Consider the following 23541-nt stretch of genomic DNA (forward strand, 5'->3'; position numbering starts at 1 on the left):
TCTTCGATAAAGATAAAACAATAAACCACCCAAAAATGTATCGGAAGTTACAGATAACCGATAACAGATAAATTCCAATATTACTTCTGACACATCTACAACTAGTAGTAGAACAAATTTAATAGCTTATAATAATAAAAATAAAAACAGACCACAACAATGAGACCACACTTTTCTTTCAACATTCTGCGCCTGCTGGAAGCTCTTATTTACTACAGAGCTCCCAGCACAGAGACACTCCGAGAGCAGCCATAAAGCCAACTCTATCAATTACGACGCTCCGGTCAGGCGCAGGTCTTGAAAAATAGTCATGCTGACTTATGGTTTTGATTATAAATAATATTAATACCGATAGAATAACTCCATTAATGTCAATTATGTCATTTGTACAAAGTTAAAATATAACATATATCTTTTAATGTTGAATAATGCACTAATTCTGAGGTTTTGTAACAAACAGACAGATCGCAAAGGATTCTGGGTAATATATACACACACATGTATATGTGTAACACATAACCTGACGTCCTAATAGACTGATATTATTTGTCAAGGAAATTTCTAAAGGAAATAAGGCTGGATGCAAAAAATGGGAGAATTTGAAAAAAGAAATAAGGTTGTAATTCCATTAAAAAAGTGAAACTTGTATAATGTATACATTCATTGCACACAAAAAAAAGCCATTTGCAAAGCCAAAAAGTTGATTTGACAATCATCTGACATAACCGGGGTCAAAATAAATAGAACACTGCTATCTACTGGTTCCCACACGCTTAGTGAACACTACTGACCAGTAGATGGAAGTAGAGGCCTTGAAAACAATCCCTGTCTGCTACATTTAAATTGCATGGAATTTAACAAACGCAAATAAAACCAACATCTATAAATGCAGAGAATATATTCAAGAGAGTTTTAGGCACTAGAGTTTAATGCTGTTGTCTGTGGAGCCTGAACAGTGTCTGAAATGCATTTGTCCGGTCGTGACGTACTGAGATTACATCATCCTACCCAAAATGCATTGCGGGTCACAGGATGTGCTCACAAAAACTTAAAAATTAGCACATTACTTTAAAACTAAAACATATATCTGATATTTTAACTTAATAAAACTTCAGACATGACAGTAATTTTAAATAACTTGTCCAAAATTTGCTTGGTTAAAATTTGAACCATAAGTTAAAAACGTATGCCTCTGGATGACTTAGGTGATATCGGCAGCCTATTGGTATGATGTTAAAAGAAATGTTTTTTTTCTTTTGGGGTCGTTTCTCTTTTGTTTGCAGAGGATTGAAATGCTTTTTATACAAGCGGCTTTCTTTTGTTAGCAAAGGTTATAGCTGTGTGTCTGTTACAAAATTTTTAACAGGTGAGTGCTAAACTAATTTTAAAAATGCTTGTTGCTGTTCAGTTTTGTTTATCGGTTTAAAAGTTATCGGACAAAGACTAATCGGAAGATAATTGGTCCGATAATGGTTTTTAAAGTTATCTAAAAAGATAATCCTTTATCGGATTATCTTTTCTTCATTATCTTCGATAGTTATCTGTTATCGGATTATCAGAAGTGTGCCCACCACTGAAAACCACTATACCACAGCTACTGCTTCCTTTTTTTTTTCTTGACTCATGCAATCCATTGGACATGTGTCATGAGATGGACATCAGATTTCGGTGTGTTCACTGGAGATGTGTGTTAATGCAGCAGCTAAGAGAATACTTGTATGTAGAGCAAAATCCTACAAGCATCAAGTTTGGCATAAATACTCTGTAGACATTACTCTTTTTAAAAAACCGACTAGCCACTAGAATTTTCCATAGGTGGCCAGGTAGGGGTCAATTGAAGAATTACACAGGGGTCAAAATTAAAAATGCTCCAATCAAATTGTGAACTACACTACATTATTTGTCTGATGATAACAATTCCAAAAAGGTATAGTTTGAACTATCTATGACTGAATGTTCAGGAGTTATGGGGTAAAAACAGCAAAAATGGTGACAAAAGTCAGTTTCAGTATGTACTGGGGTCAAAAGTTAAAGTAATTTTGGTTAAAAAAAAATGATTCAAATTATTAGGGGAGTTCACAAGGTTTTAAAAAGGAATAGTTTGCACCATGTGTCATGCTTAGTTATCATGTTACAGGGTAACATATGTCACATGTCATAGACTACAATGGACGTTGACAAGGTCCTTGTTTGACCTTTACTTTGGAGACCAAGCATTCAACACAGTCAAAACTATTCCATTTATTAATCCTATTAGCTCAACCAATGTAACCAACCAGTGAAGTTTTCAATTTGATTGGAGGATTTTTAATTTTGACCCCTGTGGAATTCTTCAATTGACCCCTACCTGGCCGCCTATTGAAAATTCAAGTGGCTAGTCAGTTTTTTCAAAAGAATAATGTATAAGTAGTGTTTGTGCTGACTTTTTGGTGCTTGTATCACCACTTGCAGGATTGTTTCAGTTATCTGCTGCACTAGGTGTAACTGGAATCAGGTTAAAACCATACCTGGATACACTCAGGATAATAGTAATAATATTAGAGCCAGGTGTAAATGGTGCCTCTGGGAGAGTTTGGACTGAATTGTGAGAGAAGAAATGTGGGAATATCTTTTAGAAGGATGGATTTGATCCCTCCAGTAGAGCTCTAGAGATGAGTGAAATCTGTGCCAAGGTGCACTTACAGTGTTCTGGAGGCTCTTAGGGGTTCAACACCATGCTAAGATGCTTCCCGTTGGATTGTCTTTCATTTGTATACTGCCTTTGAGCTGAGCTGAGTGCCAGACACGAGAATAAATCTGATTTTCTTTTAACTTAAGTGACTGAATCACAATGCAATTCAGTTATGTTGGATTTAGATTTTGGATACTCGTGTGTTAACTGTTCTCCTGTTAGGCTGGACTATATGTAACCTACTTCATGAGCTCCTGTCTCGTCTCCTGCTCTGAATCGTTGTGCACTATTTTTGTATTTTATTGGGTAGCATGGTGGCTTAGTGGTTGGCACTGCTGCCTCACAGCAAGAAGGTCATGGGATTAATTTCCACCTGTGGCCTTTCTATGTGGAGTTAACATGTTCTCCCACGTGTTTGTGTGGGTTTGCTCCGGTTTCCTCCCACATTTAAAGACATGCAGGTTAGGTGAATTGGAAACTTTGTAAAAGAGATTTTGATCTCAATGGGACTAAACTGGTTCAATTAAATATCAGCCCTGTTCAGGTAGGCACAGTCTAGCAAATCAGCAAACAGCTTATTAGCAAAGCTAACTTTTCATCAGCAGATTAGTTTATCATATAACTTTGAAAACCAGTTAGCGTCTACTAAATTCAGTGCATGAACCTTCATTCATCCATTCATTTTCTGTTTATTTTCAGTTTTGATGCTCTGTGTGCTGTTATACAATGCTGCTGGAACCTCAATTTCCCTAAGGGAGTCTTCCCAAGGGATCAATTTTCTGAATCCGCGTGAGGGTTCTGTTAAGGGTCACCAGAGGGGCTAGAGCCTATCCTAGCCGTCATTAGGTGAGAAGTGGGGTACACGTTGGATGTTGGCTTAGGATCACTTCCTGCCTGGTCGTTTCTGTGTAGAATTTGCATGTTCTTCCCCTGTCTGCAGCAGCATCTCTACATCTGGAGTTGGATCCCGGGTGCTGGACTGTGGCCGCTCACTGCTCCTAGTGGTTGGATTGTGTCTAACTGTAACTGGGATGGGACTTACTTAAAATATGTGTGTACCAGCTCATGCTGTCAATTCTCGATATCAAGGTTTATTGTGTGTTCCAAAGGTTAAGATGCAGTCAGGGGGCTTTCATTATCAGGGACCTTTTTTTAAATCAAGCAGTTTTCCAATTATCCAAGCCAATACTCAGCTGAGGTCCCCCGCCTATTACACTGATACAGCATGTGACCTGCGTTGTGATTTAGCGCTATTCAGTTGAAATTGAATTGAAATGAGATCGAGGAGCAGGAAATCACACCAGAAGAAAGATCATTAAAGTTTTTTTTTTTTCAAGTGTATTTTTATTTCATATTCATTTAATATTTTTTATACTGTAAATAAATGGGATGCTGAATAGAAAATTTAGTTTCATTTAAATGGTTAATTTCATTCATTATTTATTTAAATTTTGATCATCATCTGATTTCAGCATCATAAACCTTTTTGTGTACCCTCAGGTTTATACTACATCATATTAAAAATTCAGCTTTTTGGGCTGTTTTAAAGGGATTTACAACTAATAAAAATCAATATCTCTACACAGGATAAACCATCCATGATGTCACTCATAGGTTTTCTGAAGAGACCTGGAAGAGCCGTTTAGAAGCTCAAAAGTGCAGTGGGAGTGCTTACTCCACCTATGTCCTGGTGAACTCATAAATGGGTAAAGAAGTGGAGAATGGGCCACGTTCTACGATGGGATGAATGAAGCTTGACTATGTCTCCATCTCAGAGTCAAAGAACAAGTTAAAGGTGTCAGTGTTACACTGGTTCTGGTATTTTGTTAAATCATATTATTAGAGACTGGGTAGTGGTTTTCATGACTGGTGGCTTGGGTGTGGGCATTAATAATTATAATAATTACTACCTTATTTCCTCAGCAATTGTGAATTAACTGGACCTAATGTCATCTAACTACCAATTTCTGCTAAAAATCCAAACACTGTACAACGTACAAAATTAAATAACATGAAAATTGTACTCAATGGAAATACTGGAGCACAGAGTTCTTAGATGATCCCCTAAGACAAATATCCTCACAGCAAGCAATATTGTTCCAGATATTTGTAATAAAATTCTCAGAAAGAACAAACACGGTCCTCTACAGCAGCTAGTATCGACTGCCAGCAGTGTCTATGATAGGAGCTCTGAATTACCATACACATTATATACTGTACACAGACGCCTGATGGACTGCCGCTGCCTGTTGGAGCTGACGTATCAGCCGGCTGCCATCTTGGCTGGGTGCCTATTGCACCCCAGTGCAGTTATTTGGACTGAGCAAGGTGTATCCCCAACTACATTAATCCGTAATTCCCCAAATTTTTACCCGATTTTCCCACAGTTTGGTTTGTTAGAAATGGCAGAGATGCACTTACGATACTGGATGCTGTCACAGATTAAAAATACATACTTTCATGCTGAATGACTTTGTATTTTGTCTTTGCTCTTTAACAAAGACATATGGTATGGCATATAGATAAATACGATACGATACACTTTATTGTCCCTTCCGGGAAATTTGTCTTAAGACTCCAAGAGCTGGACAAGTAAAAAGTAAAACTGCCATGACATAATTACATGACTCATACATATTGCATAACTTAATACACACATCAATCATACATATTGCACATCCCTAATACACATATCCAAATTGCACATACCTGTATTACACAGCGGTCTCCCATAAATAATTCATGCATATTGCACATATCCCTAAAAATACATACCCCTATTGCACAGCCATCTCCCACATATGGTTAAGGAAAATACTAACAGTGAATAAATAACACTAAAATTACAATGCCACCATGTCTGCATTTAATCTATTATTAGACTCTATTGGCTTTGCTCAAAAAGTAAATGAGTCCACCCACCACTTTAATCATATCTTAGATCTTGTTCTGACTTATGGTATGGAAATAGAAGACTTAACAGTATTCCCTGAAAACTCCCTTCTGTCTGATCATTTCTTAATAACATTTACATTTACTCTGATGGACTACCCAGCAGTGGGGAATAAGTTTCATTACACTAGAAGTCTTTCAGAAAGCGCTGTAACTAGGTTTAAGGATATGATTCCTTCTTTATGTTCTCTAATGCCATATACCAACACAGTGCAGAGTAGCTACCTAAACTCTGTAAGTGAGATAGAGTATCTCGTCAATAGTTTTACATCCTCATTGAAGACAACTTTGGATGCTGTAGCTCCTCTAAAAAAGAGAGCTTTAAATCAGAAGTGCCTGACTCCGTGGTATAACTCACAAACTCGTAGCTTAAAGCAGATAACCCGTAACTTGGAGAGGAAATGGCGTCTCACTAATTTAGAAGATCTTCACTTAGCCTGGAAAAAGAGTCTGTTGCTCTATAAAAAAGCCCTCCGTAAAGCTAGGACATCTTTCTACTCATCACTAATTGAAGAAAATAAGAACAACCCCAGGTTTCTTTTCAGCACTGTAGCCAGGCTGACAAAGAGTCAGAGCTCTATTGAGCTGAGTATTCCATTAACTTTAACTAGTAATGACTTCATGACTTTCTTTGCTAATAAAATTTTAACTATTAGAGAAAAAATTACTCATAACCATCCCAAAGACTTATCGTTATCTTTGGCTGCTTTCAGTGATGCCCGTATTTGGTTAGACTCTTTCTCTCCGATTGTTCTGTCTGAGTTATTTTCATTAGTTAGGCACTGCGCTGCGGTGGTTTGAATCATATTTGTCTAATAGATTACAATTTGTTCATGTAAATGGGGAATCTTCTTCACAGACTAAAGTTAATTATGGAGTTCCTCAAGGTTCTGTGCTAGGACCAATTTATTCACTTTATACATGCTTCCTTTAGGCAGTATTATTAGACGGTATTGCTTAAATTTTCATTGTTACGCAGATGATACCCAGCTTTATCTATCCATGAAGCCAGAGGACACACACCAATTAGCTAAACTGCAGGATTGTCTTACAGACATAAAGACATGGATGACCTCTAATTTCCTGCTTTTAAACTCAGATAAAACTGAAGTTATTGTACTTGGCCCCACAAATCTTAGACACATGGTGTCTAACCAGATCCTTACTCTGGATGGCATTACCCTGACCTCTAGTAATACTGTGAGAAATCTTGGAGTCATTTTTGATCAGGATATGTCATTCAAAGCGCATATTAAACAAATATGTAGGACTGCTTTTTTGCATTTACGCAATATCTCTAAAATCAGAAAGGTCTTGTCTCAGAGTGATGCTGAAAAACTAATTCATGCATTTATTTCCTCTAGGCTGGACTATTGTAATTCATTATTATCAGGTTGTCCTAAAAGTTCCCTAAAAAGCCTTCAGTTAATTCAAAATGCTGCAGCTAGAGTACTGACGGGGACTAGAAGGAGAGAGCATATCTCACCCATATTGGCCTCTCTTCATTGGCTTCCTGTTAATTCTAGAATAGAATTTAAAATTCTTCTTCTTACTTATAAGGTTTTGAATAATCAGGTCCCATCTTATCTTAGGGACCTCGTAGTACCATATCACCCCAATAGAGCGCTTCGCTCTCAGACTGCAGGCTTACTTGTAGTTCCTAGGGTTTGTAAGAGTAGAATGGGAGGCAGAGCCTTCAGCTTTCAGGCTCCTCTCCTGTGGAACCAGCTCCCAATTCAGATCAGGGAGACAGACACCCTCTCTACTTTTAAGATTAGGCTTAAAACTTTCCTTTTTGCTAAAGCTTATAGTTAGGGCTGGATCAGGTGACCCTGAACCATCCCTTAGTTATGCTGCTATAGACGTAGACTGCTGGGGGGTTCCCATGATGCACTGTTTCTTTCTCTTTTTGCTCTGTATGCACCATTCTGCATTTAATCATTAGTGATCGATCTCTGCTCCCCTCCACAGCATGTCTTTTTCCTGGTTCTCTCCCTCAGCCCCAACCAGTCCCAGCAGAAGACTGCCCCTCCCTGAGCCTGGTTCTGCTGGAGGTTTCTTCCTGTTAAAAGGGAGTTTTTCCTTCCCACTGTAGCCAAGTGCTTGCTCACAGGGGGTCGTTTTGACCGTTGGGGTTTTACATAATTATTGTATGGCCTTGCCTTACAATATAAAGCGCCTTGGGGCAACTGTTTGTTGTGATTTGGCGCTATATAAAAAAATTGATTGATTGATTGATGTCATTAACGCACAATCCTACTACCTATCCCAGGAACCATATTTAAGACTCTATTTGATGTGGGCACAAATGAGTTTTTAAAGCGATTCAGTTTGCACTAAGGGACTCTGTATCGCCTACCAGACGGTAGGAGTTCATACTCAGGATAGAGGATATGGGAAGGATCTGACAAAGCTCGCTGCGCTTGTTTGAGAACAGACTGTTCATACATGGACTGCAGGGAAGAGTTTCCCGTCCTCCCTACAACTTTCATAGCAGTCTTCACCAGACGAGCAAGCCTAGATTTTAACTGGACATAGAGATTACCGTACCAAGATGACATCCCATACCGGATAATGCTTTCCAAAACAGCCTGATAAAACACAAACAAGATTTTCTGATCAACCCCAAACGCCCTAAGTCTGCGCAGAAAATATAACCTCTGCTGTAAACAAGAGCATAAGTTATTGACATGCGTTTCCCAGCTGAACTGGTTATCTAAGTAAATGCCTAGATACCTGTAAAAGCTGACCTGATTAATTTCTTCATCATGGATTACCAGAGGGGTATGATCACCAATAGAACGAGGGTCAATTATCATCTCCTTAGTTTTCTTTACATTTCTAGTAAGAAAGTTAGCATCACACCAGTGGACAAAAGACTGCACCTCCTCAAAGTACAGTGATGGATCTGAGTCTTTATGAAGCAGACTGAGGATGGCAGTATCATCAGAAAACTTAAAAACATGATTTCCATGAAAGTGGCTAATGCAATCATTAGTATAGAGAGTAAAAAGGACAGGCGAACTGACACAACCCTGATTTATGCCAGAACTGATGTTTTTAGAGTCAGAGATAGTGTTATTAACGCTGACATTTTGAATTGTATCTGTTAAAAAAGAATAAAACCATTTTATAATTACAGGGTTTACTGACAGGTGAATTAATTTTTGAATCAGTAAATGAGGCTGTAACGTGTTAAAAGCGGAACTAAAATCAATAAATAAAAGACGTGCGTAAGCCTTTGGGTCTTCAAGGTGTTTTAGTGACAGGTGGGTGATGCCATTAATGGCATCATCTGTACCCCGCCCTCTCCTATACGCAAACTGCAAGGGATCTAGATCTGAATTTATCTCTGACTTTAAAATAGACACCATATATTTTTCCAAACATTTCATAACAACAGAAGTTAAAGCTACCGGTCTAAAATCATTGTTAGTCGTTGGGCAGGGTTTTTTGGGTACTGGAACAATAATTGACTTTTTCCAGAGTAAAGGAACTGTGTGCTGATCTACAGACTGCTGGAAAACCGGGCACCAGGCTGGTGTGAGCTCCTCTGCAAAAGTCTTTAAAAGAAAAGCTGAGATGCCATCTGGGCCAGCAGACTTATTTTTCTGAACCCTACTAAAAAGTAACTTAATTTTGCCTGGCTCAACTACTAACCTGGGGCGCAAATCAATAGGTGAAATGGAATTTAAAATGTTAGCACGATCCAAAGAAAAATCCTGAGTCTCAAATCTCAAATAAAAGTCACTGAGCTCATTCGCTTTTTCCTGATGATCATCTGTTACAAAGCTTTTCCTTTTTATTACCATATTAGCTGCCACTTTCATTGAATCCCAAAGTTTTTTAGAGTCCATTGAGGCAAAATTCTGCTCAATATTGTCTTTGTGCCTTTTCCTTGCATGCCTTAGCATCTGGTTCAGTTCTTTTTGCACAGTTTTTAACCCCATCCGGTCTTGATTCTTAAAAGCCATTTTTTTACGGTTAATACAGTCTTTAACTTCCTTGGTTATGTAAGGCTTGTTGTTTGGATACATAATAATATCCTTTCTGGTAACCACACAATCAGTACAAAACTGTATGTAGTCTGTTATAGTATCCGTGGCCTCATCAATGTCCAAAGTATGAAAAATGTCCCAATCTGTGCAGAGGAAAGATCCCTTTAAAGCCTCTATGTTATCACTTGACCAAACAGGCACTGTCCTGATCTGTGGCTTGCTGCTCTTCAACACAGTCTTATAAATTTGGATCAGATGTATTATGTTATGATCTGAATTAGACAGAGGAGGCTTTGCTCTGGCCCTGTAGGCATTCTTAATATTGCCATAACATTTATCTAAAATCTTATCATCCCGAGTGGCACAATCAACATATTGATCAAATCCAGGGAGGGACAGTTCTAATTTACAACTATTAAAATCACCAAGTATAAAAACAGGAGCACCAGGCGTACGTTGCAACTGAAGGTGAACAAAGTCTGCAATTTGAGCTGCAGCTCAGGCCGCGTTTCCACTTGGCGCACTGTAAAAAATGTTCGTAAATTTTGCAGTGAATAACTGTGAATCATAACAGTAAAAATCTGTAAATCTCCAGAACAGTTTGATAGTGTTTATATAACACTGAATCACTGTAAATACGTTAATAAGCAAAAAACTGTATTTTTACATTTTTTCTCTTGAAAAACTACATTTCCCTACTCTTGCACAGTTTTTTTTAATGGAAAAATGCCGTAATATGTAGAACATTCAATACTGTGAATTTTGCATTTATTTCTTGAAAAGAATACAGTATTTCACAGTTAAATGTACGTACTGTTGTGCTGATCACAGAAACATGCTGTGATATTTATAACAAGTAACATGACAATTTTTTGCATTTATTTCACACACACTATTACTTTTGTGTTAATAAAAGGCATATGCTTTAATATTTCTGACAGCTTTATGTCAAGCTAAAAATCCAAAATGTTAAATACATTAACTGTTATGCTGATAATGGAAAATGCTGTTATATTTTTAACAGGTCACACTACAGTTTTTGCATTCATTTCTCATAAAGAATGCAGTTTGTAACTACTATTGTACTATTCGACTATACCATTGTGCTGATGAGAGAACTATGCCATAATAAACTGAAACTGAAAATGTACAATATTAATTGTTGTTGTTTTTCATATGGTTGGACAGCCTGTTTATTGGCCTTTACAATGAATTACATTAACAATTTCTGTCCTAAGGAAAAAAAAATCGTGCTTTTAAATGTTTTAAAATGTTTAAATGCATATCTTGAAAATAACTCTCATATGAACTTTTGGAATTAAAATGGGAGCGTGCCTGTATTCCCACAGCCTTATGTTCCCAGCTTTCTAAAAAAAATACTAAATTAAGCCCTATGTTCCCACAGTTCCTACATTCCTACCCTTGGTAATTAGGGGTTTGCCACTTATCTCGTGTAAATGAGAGGCCAAACCGCATGGAAATATCTGTGCTTTCCCTTCATGTAAGCACGGTTTTAGAAATATGAGAAATGTGGGAACATAGGGTTGTGGGAACATAGGGTTGACCCCAATAAAATATGCATACATTTTGCAATTTTTTGTAGATGTCAGGTTATTTATAATATAGTGGTGATTAACCCTGGACCGAGGGGCCCCAACAGACTTTAGAATTGCCACTGCAACATCACTAAGGTGAATAAACAGGCTTTCCAACCATATAAAATACAATGTCAATTAGCATTGTAACAATAGAGAAATAGTTGCTCAATCAGAAGTTTCCATACATTTTGCCAGGTTTATGTATTTATTTAAAGTGAAATGTTTGGTGTTCTGATCTCTTACATTTTTATGTAAAAAATATAAAAACAAAAACATTTAAACATTAATCTGTCTTCTCTGCCTATAGTCCTACAGTATGTTCCTCTTTAGTTACCACCCAGAGGCACATTCAGCTTATATAAAGAAAACCATTTGAATGATTTAAAAACATCTCACTAAATTTAAAAGCATCTCAAAACTGAGTAGAAGTCTTATTTCCCTTACAGTTCTTTCTACAGACTGTTTGTTCTTTGACAACGTGCCTGAAATTCAAGCGGGCCAATCAGCGCATCGCATCTGACTCCCATCTGTTAACCTCCGATACGCTCCGGTTCGCTTTGGTTTTTTGTTTCGGACTTCAACCGTTCAAGTTCATGGTCATCACCGGAGGAGCTTTATCAGCGGTCTGGACTTTTTAGAGTTTTCCAGCCAGAACCTGTCTTCACTTCGGTAAGTACCCTTCAGTTTGACTGCTTTCAGAAAATGCGGTGTGTGTTTAGCCACCTAGCATCAAGCTAACGCGGGGTCAGTCTGCTGAAGCCTCTGGTTAGCTAACCATATTGCTCGCGTTGTAGATATAAACCTGTGTTTCTTTGATTATGTAATATGTATTCTTGTAACGTATGTGGAGAAAACGTTCCGTCGGTAAAAGCATATGTTTTGCATTGCAAACTGCACCGCAATGAACCCCGACGTGTTTTCAAATGTGTTGGAACAAGTTGTAAGCAGGTCTTTTCTGGATATGCAGCTTTAAAGTCGCACTTCTATCGCCACCACAACAGCACACCAACAGCTACTCAGGATACGACTTTAACGCCATTAACATGCACCATCTCACTTTGTGAACATCAGTGTGAGGGAACTAAATCGTTGGTTGCTCACTTAAAGGAGCACATAGCAGAAGGGCATCATGTAGCTTGCCCAGTGAGAGGATGCAAAAGTGTGTTCACTGCAAAAACATCTTTTACCTCTCACATGTCCAGAAAGCACAGACATTGGTCAGAAAATGTGATTTGTCCATCAATCAGAGATACACAGTGTGAGAGTCCCACTACAAGTGCAACCACACAGGGAGCTGCCAATGTGTCAGATGCTGAAGACATTGTTGGGGATGGGTCTAATTTCAGTGACCTGTATCTGAGAAATATATGTATGTTTTACATAAAACTACAGGGACAACATCTTCTTCCAGTGTCTACCATTCAAAACATTGTTGAAGAAATACAGAATATACACGAGCTGGGACAGACATATACTTTGAATCAACTTAACTTACTTCTAAAAGATATGTCAGCTTCAGATGAAGAGATTGTAAAAATCCATGACACAATTAAACAATCTGACTTGTTTACAGCTTGCCACACAGGGCCCATGAGAACTGCTTACTCAAGAGCCCAGTGCTTTAAAGACATGTTCAAATATGTGGAGCCCCAAAAAATGTTGTTGGGCAGAGATGAAAACAGGACAGAGAGGTGTGCCTATTATATTCCTGTGCTCCACACTTTAAAGGGTATGCTGGAGTCCAGTTTTTGGCAGGGCCTCATGTCAGTGGATCCTAATGATGTTTCCAAAAGAGATGTTCTCTCTGACAGTTGTGATGGTAAGGTGTTTATGTCTAACACATTTTTTCAGGAAAATCCAAACTGTCTCAAGCTGGTTTTATACCAGGATGCGTTCGAAGTTGTGAACCCATTAGGTTCTGCAAAAAAGAAGCACAAGGTTTTGGCTGTGTACTTCTCTCTACTCAACATGCCCCCCCATGTGCATTCAAATGTTAACCACATGCAGCTGGTTTTGTTGTGTAGAGAGAAAGATTTTAAGGAATTTGGCCATGCTAAGGTTTTTTTCTGAACTGCTTACTGATCTGAAACAACTGGAGGAAAATGGGATAACAATGGGAGATGAACTTAAGGTAAAGGGAGCTCTCTACTGCATTGCTGGAGACAACCTAGGCTCTCACACAATTGGCGGTTTCATAGAAAATTTCAGTTCATCTGAGTACTTCTGCAGATATTGTCTGATTTCTCGAACTGAATTTCAGGGTGCTGATCCTAACATCTGTGGACTGCAGCGGACTCCAGAAAGGTACAGATCTGCCGTCGAACAGCTGGAGACAGAGGATGCCTCGCAAGTACAAGGGATAAAGTTCAGGTCGGTATTCAATACTTTACAAAACTTTGACGTTTGTTCACCTGGCCTGCCCCCCTGTCTCGGTCATGACATCTTTGAGGGTGTCCTCTCATACGATGTTGCTCTTTACCTCAAGTACTTCATCAACAAAAAGAAATGGTTCACCTATACAATTTTGAACAGACGAATCAAGCAGTTTGTATACAAAGCAACAGATGCTTGCTCCAAACCTTGTGAGGTCGGTCCTCAAACACTAAAACTGAGTGGACATGCTGCCCAAAATTGGAACTTCTTGAGACTGTTGCCTCTTATAATTGGAGACAAAGTGCAGGACTTCCAAGATAATGTATGGCAGTTAATTTTGCAGCTTAAGGACATTGTTGACCTGATTTGTGCTCAGCAAATTTCCATAGGTCAGGTTGCTTATCTGGATATACTCATCCAAGAATATTTGAAAACCAGGAAGGCATTATTTCCAGATATCAACTTGAGACCTAAACACCATTATTTGCGGCATTATCCAGGACTGATCTTGAAATTTGGCCCACTCATCAGGCTATGGACTATGCGGTTTGAGAGCAAACACAGTTACTTCAAAAGATGTACAAGGCATCTGAAGAATTTCAAAAATCTGTGTTTGACTCTTTCAGAGAGGCATGAGATGTTTCAGGCCTTTCTTTCTGCAGGGTCAGTGAGTCCACCAGCCTTGCAAATATAAGATGGCTCACCATTTTACTCAGAGCTTTACAGTGAGCAAGTTAAAGACACAATCCTCCATTTTGGCTTCACTGAAAGAAATACAACCATTCATGTTAATGTGCAGTATCATGGTATAATTTACAAGAAAGGCCAATTTGTTGTCACTAAGAATGATGATTCAGTGGAGTTTTGTGAAATCATCCTCATTCTTGTGAAAGATGATTTTGCACTTCATTTTCTCATGAGAGTGCATGATGGTGAATTTCTTTCACACTACCACATGTACACTGTAAAAAAGGACACTGAACGATTTGAATGCAGACTTGTTAGTGAACTGGTTGACATGTGGCCTTTATCATATTACATACAAAATGGATGCCAGATTGTCCCTTTGAAGCACAGTCTCTTTTCACACTAAATCCTTTTACTACAGTGGGCCAGGTGCTGAATTCTCTTGTTTGTGTCTTAACAGATATGGCTGAATCAGATACCAAAGAAGCTAAGTGATGCTGTAGCAGCAGTGCTACCGGATCTTCCTGATCAAGTTATCAAGTCAATAGAAGATACTTTGAAGGCACTTGGTGCAACAAGAACAGATGATTTACAGTACATTACAGAGGGAGACTTGCTACCAGTATTAAAGCCCATACAAGCAAGACGACTGGTTACTGCCTGGGCCGAAAACGGTGAGTGTAAAACATTGCCACCACAACACAGCACACTTCTCTTACAGAGCTGCATAAGTAAAATAGTTGATAGATTTTTCAAATGGGCCATGAGTGGGAAAAGTTTGGGAACCACTGAACAACTGATCTAGAAATTTATCAGTACGTTACATTCTGTTACAGAGTAGAAAAACATTCAATGTTTAATGCTTTTAAATGTTTTTGTTGTACTTTTACAGACTTATCCACTCCAGCTCCAGCCCTGGCATGTTCCTCTCCAGTGTCTCTCCTTTCCTCTCCCTCGCCATCCTCAGTCACTGCCTCACCAGCATCATCCACAGCTACATCATCACCCTCAGGAAGCTGTTATGCACTTGCGCCAAACTGGGTAGACCATTTTCAGATACCATGGCAGAAGCTCCCTGAAGAGCTGGTACAGAGTTTGGAAAGACAGAAAAGGCCAAGTGCCCGACTACGACGAGAAATGGTGAGGACTGTGGTCTCTGAGATGATGACTTGTAAGAATCCAACCAAACACAATACCACAGAGATAGCAAAAAGGATGGTGGCCAGGTATCCAAAGTCTCTTCAAGATGTGATTTATGGTGATGTTATTGGACACGGATACCATTCCCTGGTAAAGCAGCTCCAGTCAAGAGTTGAAAATATCAAACGACCTGACACACCAAAGATAAACGCAAAGTAGCATCAGATGATGACACCGATGAAATATCTGCCAAACAAAGAGCAAGTGTTCAGGACACATATGGCTGTGTCAACTGGGAGCCGAAAAGTTTGCCACTCTCTGAGACTGTGGAGAGTCAGCTAGAAAAAAAAGACCAAATGAAGATGCTTGAAGAGATGAACTACAATTCAAATGCTGTGAAAGAATTCATGAAGTCCACCTATTTCACGCAGCGCAAAGAGGTCAATAAAGGTGCAAGCATCCAGATATTATGCCAGGAATGGCCATTTTTGTTTAAGGAAGTCGGTATGGCAGCACACTTCCAGGAACTGACTGGCATGAGTTTGATCGAGTCCTTCCTTGCCAATGTGGACAAAAAGGGGGCACGTCTCCTAAACTTCTTCAAACGTGTTGATGCACATAAACGCAAACAAGTTCTGGATGCTCTTCTCAAGCAGCAAACTGAAAGAGGTTATTCGACTGGTTGCTCAGAAGAAGTCATACAGATGGTGCTTCTTTTACTGGCTCATTTTAATGAGAAGGAAGAGCATCTGTTCCATTTTGTCGAGAAGACAACCCTTGCTGAGGAGGTTCAGATGGAGACTGTTCCACCAACACCCTGCCTTATTGTGTGTGGTAAGTAAACCAAACAAACCTGCAAGCTTTCTCTACCGTTGTACCAACACCCATTTTGTATTCTTGGCTTATTTACTTTCATGTTATCTTGCATATGGAGCTAAATCAAGGCCAAAAGTTTTGTAATCAGAAAAAAATAAAAAAAGATTGAAAAAATAAATTTTGAAACTGAAAATTAAAGTTTTGTAATCTGAAAATAAAAAGATTGAAAAAATACATTTTGAAACTGAAATTTAAAGTTTTGTTCTTGAATTTTATAATCATTTAAAAAGTTTTCAGTTTAAATTAATTTTTGATTCAGCTCTGTAATTTTTTTTTGATCAAATAATTTATTTTCATTCATATTTCTTTTATTCACTTTCAGATCTTATTTTATCAGTTTCAGACTTTTGGCGTGAGAGGGCGTGGCTTCGATTGAGAGAGCCGTGGAAAAATGACCAAGAGTGGTCTAGATGTAATTGCAAAGTTTAACACCTTTACCTAAAAAAACTGATGTGTCCCAAATCCACACAAGACCGTGAACACAGCGCAGCATCGCTGCATGAAAATGAGGCAGGTCGCTCATTTTACAGGCTGTAGTGAAGTGTTACGAGCTTTAAGTGACACACAGAGAGACCAGGCTCAGCAGATCTGAAGGAAGCTTTAATATGGACCAAGCAGCAGAACCAAGCAGACCGCCCGTAAATCCAAAGCCACCCGGAAGAGTGCTCCGGCTACTGGCGCTGTGAAGTAGCCTCGCCATTACAGGCCCGGCACCGTGGCACTCCGCCGCTACCAGAAATCTACCGAACTGCTGATCCACAAGCTGCCCTTCCAGCACCTGGTGAAAGAAATCGCTCAGGACTTCAAGACCGACCTCCACTTTCAGAGCTCTGCTGTGATGCTCTGCAGGAGGCCGGCGAGGCTGACCTGGTTGGCAGCTTGTGGCTTAGCAGCTCGGTAGATTTCTGGTAGCGGTGGATCTCTCTCAGTGCCTCAGTGCCTGTGTTCTGTAACGGTGAGGCTCCTTCACACCGCCGGTAGCCGGAGTGCTCTTCCGGGCAGCTTTGGATTTGGATTTACGGGCGGTCAACTTTGTTACATCGTCATTAAATTCACTATCCTGTACAACATACAGATCCACTGAACCAACTGTTACGCATCGATCACAATAAACAGCTTTATCTTGAGTGTTTAAAGCCTCGTAATAAGCTTTCATTCTCTCTATTCTCTTTCATGCGCCAGCCGCGTAAATAAACGATGGAGATGGGAGCAGAGTCATTAACTATCAAAGTACGCATGTTTCCTGAATGCAACATCATGAGGACTGATTGCTCTCCTGTCACTCACAATTCCACGCCCCTCTCAATCGAAGCCACGCCCTCCCACGCCAGAACAGGGCCAAAAGTTTGAAACTGAAAAAATAAGATCTGAAAGTGGGGAAAAAAAAAGGAATATGAATGAAAATAAATTATTTGATCAAAAATATTACAGAGCTGAATCAAAAATTATTTAAACTGAAAAATATATATCTTACACTTTTTATTTTGATAATACTTTTTAAATGATTATAAAATTCAACAACAAAACTTTAATTTTCAGTTTCAAAATTTATTTTTTCAATCTTTTTTATTTTCAGATTACAAAACTTTTGGCCTTGATTTAGCTCCATACATGCAGCCCACTTTATGACTCATCCTGTATTGAAATAAGTACTATTGAATTTCTGTTTGTGGCTGATATTGAAGTCCTTGTCATTAAAGTTTTGTTTTTATTCATTTTATTTACTCTTAGGGTCCTCCTGCTTTGCTGCTGAGACATTTATGTTGAGCATCGACAAAGAGGTCAACAACCACATCACTTCCTTCACATCTGCTATCTGCCTGAGGTTTGGCAGTTGCTACTGCTTCAACATACACTACCCAGTAGAACTACGGTCTACACTGGAGTTCCTCCAACGGTAACATTTCTTTCTTTTTATAATATCAGAAAATGCAATTTATTTGATGTCCCACCTGAGGTTCATTTTCTTTCTTAAAGGTGTTTCTTTTCAATAAATCCCGAGAAAGGCACCAAAGTCGAGTGGAATAAGAAGAAGAAAGTGTTCTCAGTCAATCCCAGAGTCCTCACTCTGATCTCAGACCTTGCTGACCATGGGTGGACCTACCAGTGATGCTGAAGGATGATATTATAAAAGGTACACTGCATGTTATATACACTGCAGATATTTTGATGTTAGTGTTAAATTTCTGAAAGTTTTACAAAATGTATAGTTTCACAAGGTAAACTGTCTGGTACAGTTTGTACATGTTCGACTTTACTGCACTGGTTTTGTACTTTAAACAAGTTGAGTTATACTTGCTAGTTCCAGGATTGTCTTAAAATGTGTAAGCATCAGGGTGAGTAGATAATGAAGGAATGCCCTTTTAATGTGAACTATTCACTTAAGTAAAAATGAAATAATGCATAATTCATAATGAACTACTGCATGCAATAATGAAGGACTCCTGATTAATTCCTTTTGAAAAACTTGTTTTTTCCAAATGTAATAGATCATCAATCAAGGGTTGTTAGTTCAGTTACTTCATATGTTTATTGATATTTGACAAGATTAGCTTAATTATTTTCTCTTTTTGTTTTGTATAAAATTTTATGGACCACATCTTAATTTCCCTTAAAACATTTAAGGGAATAGACCATATTTTGGGGGCGATTTACAACACAGTGGTTGGAATATGTTATGATCATATATTTTTAAGCTCAACATTGTGTTGCAGACCGTGCCAATAAATGGTCGATTGAGTGTAAAGGACACTCATTCGCTAACAAAATAATACCATCAGTTGTCCATCAAATTCTATTAGGCCTAATGCCATAAAGATGCAGGTGTTGTCCATAAACCTTTATACTACAGAAATCAAGCTGATCTCATCAAATATCAATTGACATATGAAATACCTGTGAATTAATAATCCTTAATTGATGATCTATTAAGTGTGATCACATAAAGTCATAGTGACTTCATAATCTGTTAACTGTGAGCAACATTAAATAATTATCCATCTTTTGGTAGTGCATGTAGTAATTCATGATGAATTATGCATTAAACATTCCTTAAGTACGACTTGTACCCATCAAGTGAACTGTTACCTTTATCAATTCCTTATAGTCATAGAGATATTATATTCTTTAGCTTTATGATACAAGATTTGAAACTTTTGCTCCCCTTCAAGGATGATTTTATTTTGATAATGTGAAAATGAAATACTATGTACACTGATATCAATTTGTGGTTAGATTTGTACCAGAAAAATGCACTTAAATGTTATCAAATTGAGTTTCAAGGATTCTTGCCAAATTGTCTGTTAAAATTTGTAAGTAAAAGGTCTGTTCAGCTATTACACTGTTTGAAATTGAAACAGTTTCAAAGTGAACTTCTGAACATTTTTTTACATGATGTTCTCATTCATAGATATCTTGTGATATGCAAAACTTCAAATATTTGTTACTTACAACCTCACAATTATCAAATAAAGTTTATATTTTTGAAAAGTTTAAGGTGGTTATTTTTTGACTGTTTTGGTACATTAAGTAATTTGACAATATTAATTCATGCTCTTTATTTTAAGTTTACAGAACAGAATGAATGACAAAGAATACACACTTGTCTGTATCCTCTGACAACAGTGGAAATGATAATTTAGCTGAATATTTAAAGTATATATTTTTTTAAGAAATATGCACATTGATCTTTTTTATATTATGTTCTCGATTCTACTCTGAAGCATACTTCACTACATTTATCTAACGTCTTTTGTTAGATTTTTGCATTTTGATGGATTTTAGTACTAATTATACAATTAAAGAATGTTTCATGGTACAAATCTTTTTGCTTAGTATTTAGGTTAAAGAGGTCTTTCAGTGTTTTTTTTACAGTAAAATATGTGGAAAAAAAAGTTTAACCATAAAAGCAGCAGCATTGGCACCCATTGCTATTACTAACAGACATCGAATTACTGTAATTTGTACAGGGAATTTCTGCGTGGACCTTAATATTTGCAGTAATTTTTGGTCATTTTCACAGAATAAATTAGTAGTTTATAATGTAGACTGTTAATTGTCAAGCAAAAAACCGTCATATATCATGACACACTTTGTTTTATGCGGTGTTTTTATGTAAATTTTCCAAGTAAAACAATTTTTTTAAAGGTTAAAACTATTTTTTTTCACAGTATAAAAGGAACGATGTACATTTTTAGCTGTAAAATCAACAGGTATCAATAGTAAATGAAAGAAAATGTTTTACTGTAACTTTACGGTAGTGTTTCAGCAACCACAGCTGCCGGAGGTTTACCGTAAAAAAAAAAACAAAAAACAACAGGTTTTTTTTTTTTTTACAGTGGGGAACATAAACAGCAAAAATTAAAATATTACCAAACTCCCTCAGAAGATAAAAGGGTCTCACGGAAAGGCACAGAAGTTCCACATCTCTGTTACACACCGGCTTCCTGAAGGTGTAATTCCTGCACCAGTCTTCATTGACGAACACACAGGTGCCTCCTCCACAGCTCTTACCTGAGGATGCGCTTCGGTCCGCTCGAATGACAGAAAAACCACATCAATAAGGGAGCTTGGAATATCCGCATGTAACCATGTCTCTGTGATCACAAGCAGGCCTGACTCCCGGTACTCAAAGCCTACTCTGGCATTGGTACGAAGCTCCTCCATCTTATTTCTCAGAGACCGCCCATTGCACAGGATCATACCCAGCAGCGGCGGTCTGTTGCCTCTTCGTCGAAAACGCTGGCGTATTCCTCCTCGTCTGCCTCTTTTCTGATGACGTGCTCTGCGGGCTTGTTGTATCCTCAGTGTCTCCGGCAGATCAGCCGGAGGCATGATTCCCGCAGATCGCAGGGAAAGAAGAGCGTCTCTGGTGTAGGTGAGTGATCACTCACCTGCTTCCGCATTCGGAAAACTTTGGCAGATCCTCAGCAATTCCCAAAAAATCAGAATTATAAAAAATTGGTGCATAAATACGGTGGCTTAGTGGTTAGCACTGTTGCCTCACAGCGAGAAGGTTGTGGGTTCAATTCCCGTGGCCTTTCTGTGTGGAGTTTGCATGTTCTCCTCTTGTTTGCGTGGGTTTCCTCCGGGTGCTCCGGTTTCCTCCCACATCCAAAGACAAAAATTGTCCGTAGGTGTGTGGGTGTGTGGGTGTGTCTGTGTTTGTTTGTCTATTTGTGGTCCTGCGACAGACTAGCGTCCTGTTCTGGGTGTACCCCGCCTTGCGCTCTATGACTGCTGGGATAGGCTCCAGCCCCCCGTGACCCTTAATTGGACTAAGTGGTAGAAGATGGATGGATGGTGCATAAATAACGCCATGGTGCTTTCCCCACACACACTAACAAATAACAATCCAAACAATTAAAATGTTAAGAGTTTAAAAACACAGCAGTTAAAACACAGCAGCCGCAACAGGAGTCCGGGTCGCCACAGGGCAGCGCCACCAGTCAGCCTAAATGTATAAATTAATTTATAATTTAGTAAAGAAACAAGTTTGGATTGTTCATTTGAATTTATTTCTCTCTCTCTCACACACACACACACACACACACACACACACACACACACACACACACCACACACACACACACACACACACACACACACACACACACACACACAGGAAATCACTTTAATTTCCTTTGCTTTGCTCACCTGGTTTTGTAACAAAGATGAATCAAAAAGACACGCACGTCCAAGATGTGTAAAACGGCATGCTGGATCAAGGTGAGACAAATATTAAAGCAAAAATGTTTTTGTTTTTTTGTTTTGTTTTACATGGGAGCGCTTAGGCTGTGCAGATTTTTGTTACAAAGATAAACATTTTTTTCAAGGCCAGGAAAAGAACGTTCCTGGTCATTCCAGGGTCTTTAACTACCTTGTTAGGCTTTTGACTGGGGCTGGAGAGCTAAAGGCCTTGAAAAAGAATTGTGTTGCACAGCTTCTTTTGCCAGCACACGGCGATGTGGTGCAGCCTTACTTTGTGAAGTACAGACACCACTCAATTCCAAAGAATTGCGGCTATATCCCCGTCTCAATAAAGCTTTAAATAAAGTGTTTGTTGCCCGTTCGACATCCTCCAAGTTTGTACAGATCCTCCTAAAACGTATCAGGACTTAATAATTCCCCTGTACGTATGTTTAGGATGGAAGCTTTTCTTATGTACGTAGGCTTAAAGTGCACTCTGGTTCCTAAAATGTTTTGTTGTCCCTCTCTGGCTATTATAAAAACCTCTGTATCCAAAAATGCCAGTCTCTCGTACTGTATTTCATACTTTAAAGAAATGGACTCATGATGTGTGCTCAGAACCTCAATAAATTTTTCAAACTCTGAGACCGAGTACGGCCAAACCCCAAAAATATCATCCAGATATCTCGTGTATATAAAAGCGGCAGGTGAGTACATTTTAAAAAAGCTGTTCTTTCCCAATCCGCCATATATATGTTGGCATAGGCTGGGGCAAATTTTTTGCCCATCAATCCCAGTTCCAACAAAGTAAGCAGGCTCGCATCTGGTCTATTCTCTTGAGGGTTCTGGGCGAAACTCTGACTCACTGCTTTTAAACCGAGATGTCTCAATATTTGTGTACAAGGAATCAATATCTATAGAAAAGAGGAAAGCACCTTGCGGTATTTCTGCATTTTGAATCTTTTTTACGAACTTATACATATCTTTGACGTAACTCTCATGTTGTTGTGGCAGTGGATTTAAAAAATGAATCAATATACTCCGCAATGCGGTACGACTCACTCCCACAATCGGACACAATGGGCCTTCCCGGAGGGTTTTGATGTGGCACTGTCCACTTATGTGGCTCCTTATGGATTTTAGAGAGCAGGTAAAATTGTTGTGGACACGGTGGACTTGGACCATAAAGATAGTATTTTTGTTTATATGAAATATATTTGTCCTGGTATAATTAAACCACTATCTGTCTAAGCAACACCTGCGTCTCCAGCTGTATGGATTGATCCAGTGGTTCATAATGTTTCGGATTGTTTAAATGTCACTCTGCCTCAAAAAGGTATTGAGTTTTATCCATTAAAACAATATGGATCCCTTATCTGCCGGTTTAATAACAATATCTGGGTTCTTTTTTAGTCTTCCTATAGCCTGTTGTTGTTCTCTAGCCAAATTCTGTGTATCTGAAATTCTTTCCACAGTTTCCAAATCGTCCTGTATTAAATCCCTAATTTGTTGTGGAACTTTCTGCCATTCAGTTCCCACAAAGAACGTTCAACAAATT

The 23541-nt window shown here is 38.5% G+C and overlaps 2 protein-coding genes across 11 annotated transcripts in view; both read left to right on the top strand.

The window, feature by feature from the left end:
- ctnnd2b (catenin (cadherin-associated protein), delta 2b) overlaps window positions 1-23541 on the top strand; it is a 638149-nt gene that overhangs the window by 245336 nt on the left and 369272 nt on the right. The gene's annotated exons all lie outside the window — the stretch shown is intronic.
- Window positions 11786-19747, top strand: LOC117522160. Of its 2 annotated transcripts, XM_034183546.1 has the most exons (6): window positions 11786-11888; window positions 13480-13589; window positions 14740-14953; window positions 15172-16253; window positions 18027-18192; window positions 18273-19747. In XM_034183546.1, exons 4-6 carry the CDS (start codon window positions 15776-15778, stop codon window positions 18403-18405), a joined length of 777 nt encoding a protein of 258 aa, XP_034039437.1. In that variant the 5' UTR covers window positions 11786-11888; window positions 13480-13589; window positions 14740-14953; window positions 15172-15775; the 3' UTR covers window positions 18406-19747. The 2 variants fall into 2 exon arrangements, with proteins under 2 accessions (XP_034039437.1, XP_034039436.1); XM_034183545.1 differs by lacking the exons at window positions 11786-11888; window positions 13480-13589; window positions 14740-14953 and having other exon boundaries at window positions 14960-16253.

The sequence above is a fragment of the Thalassophryne amazonica genome, chromosome 12 (genome assembly GCF_902500255.1).
Source record: "Thalassophryne amazonica chromosome 12, fThaAma1.1, whole genome shotgun sequence".
Taxonomy (NCBI): domain Eukaryota; kingdom Metazoa; phylum Chordata; class Actinopteri; order Batrachoidiformes; family Batrachoididae; genus Thalassophryne; species Thalassophryne amazonica.

Excerpts from the sequence above, each read along its gene's own strand:
- LOC117522160 (XM_034183546.1), top strand. The coding sequence starts at position 15,776 with ATGAAGATGCTTGAAGAGATGAACTACAATTCAAATGCTGTGAAAGAA. Across the intron at positions 16,254-18,026 it reads ACCCTGCCTTATTGTGTGTG|GGTCCTCCTGCTTTGCTGCT; the intron begins GTAAGTAAACCA and ends ATTTACTCTTAG. Across the intron at positions 18,193-18,272 it reads ACACTGGAGTTCCTCCAACG|GTGTTTCTTTTCAATAAATC; the intron begins GTAACATTTCTT and ends TCTTTCTTAAAG.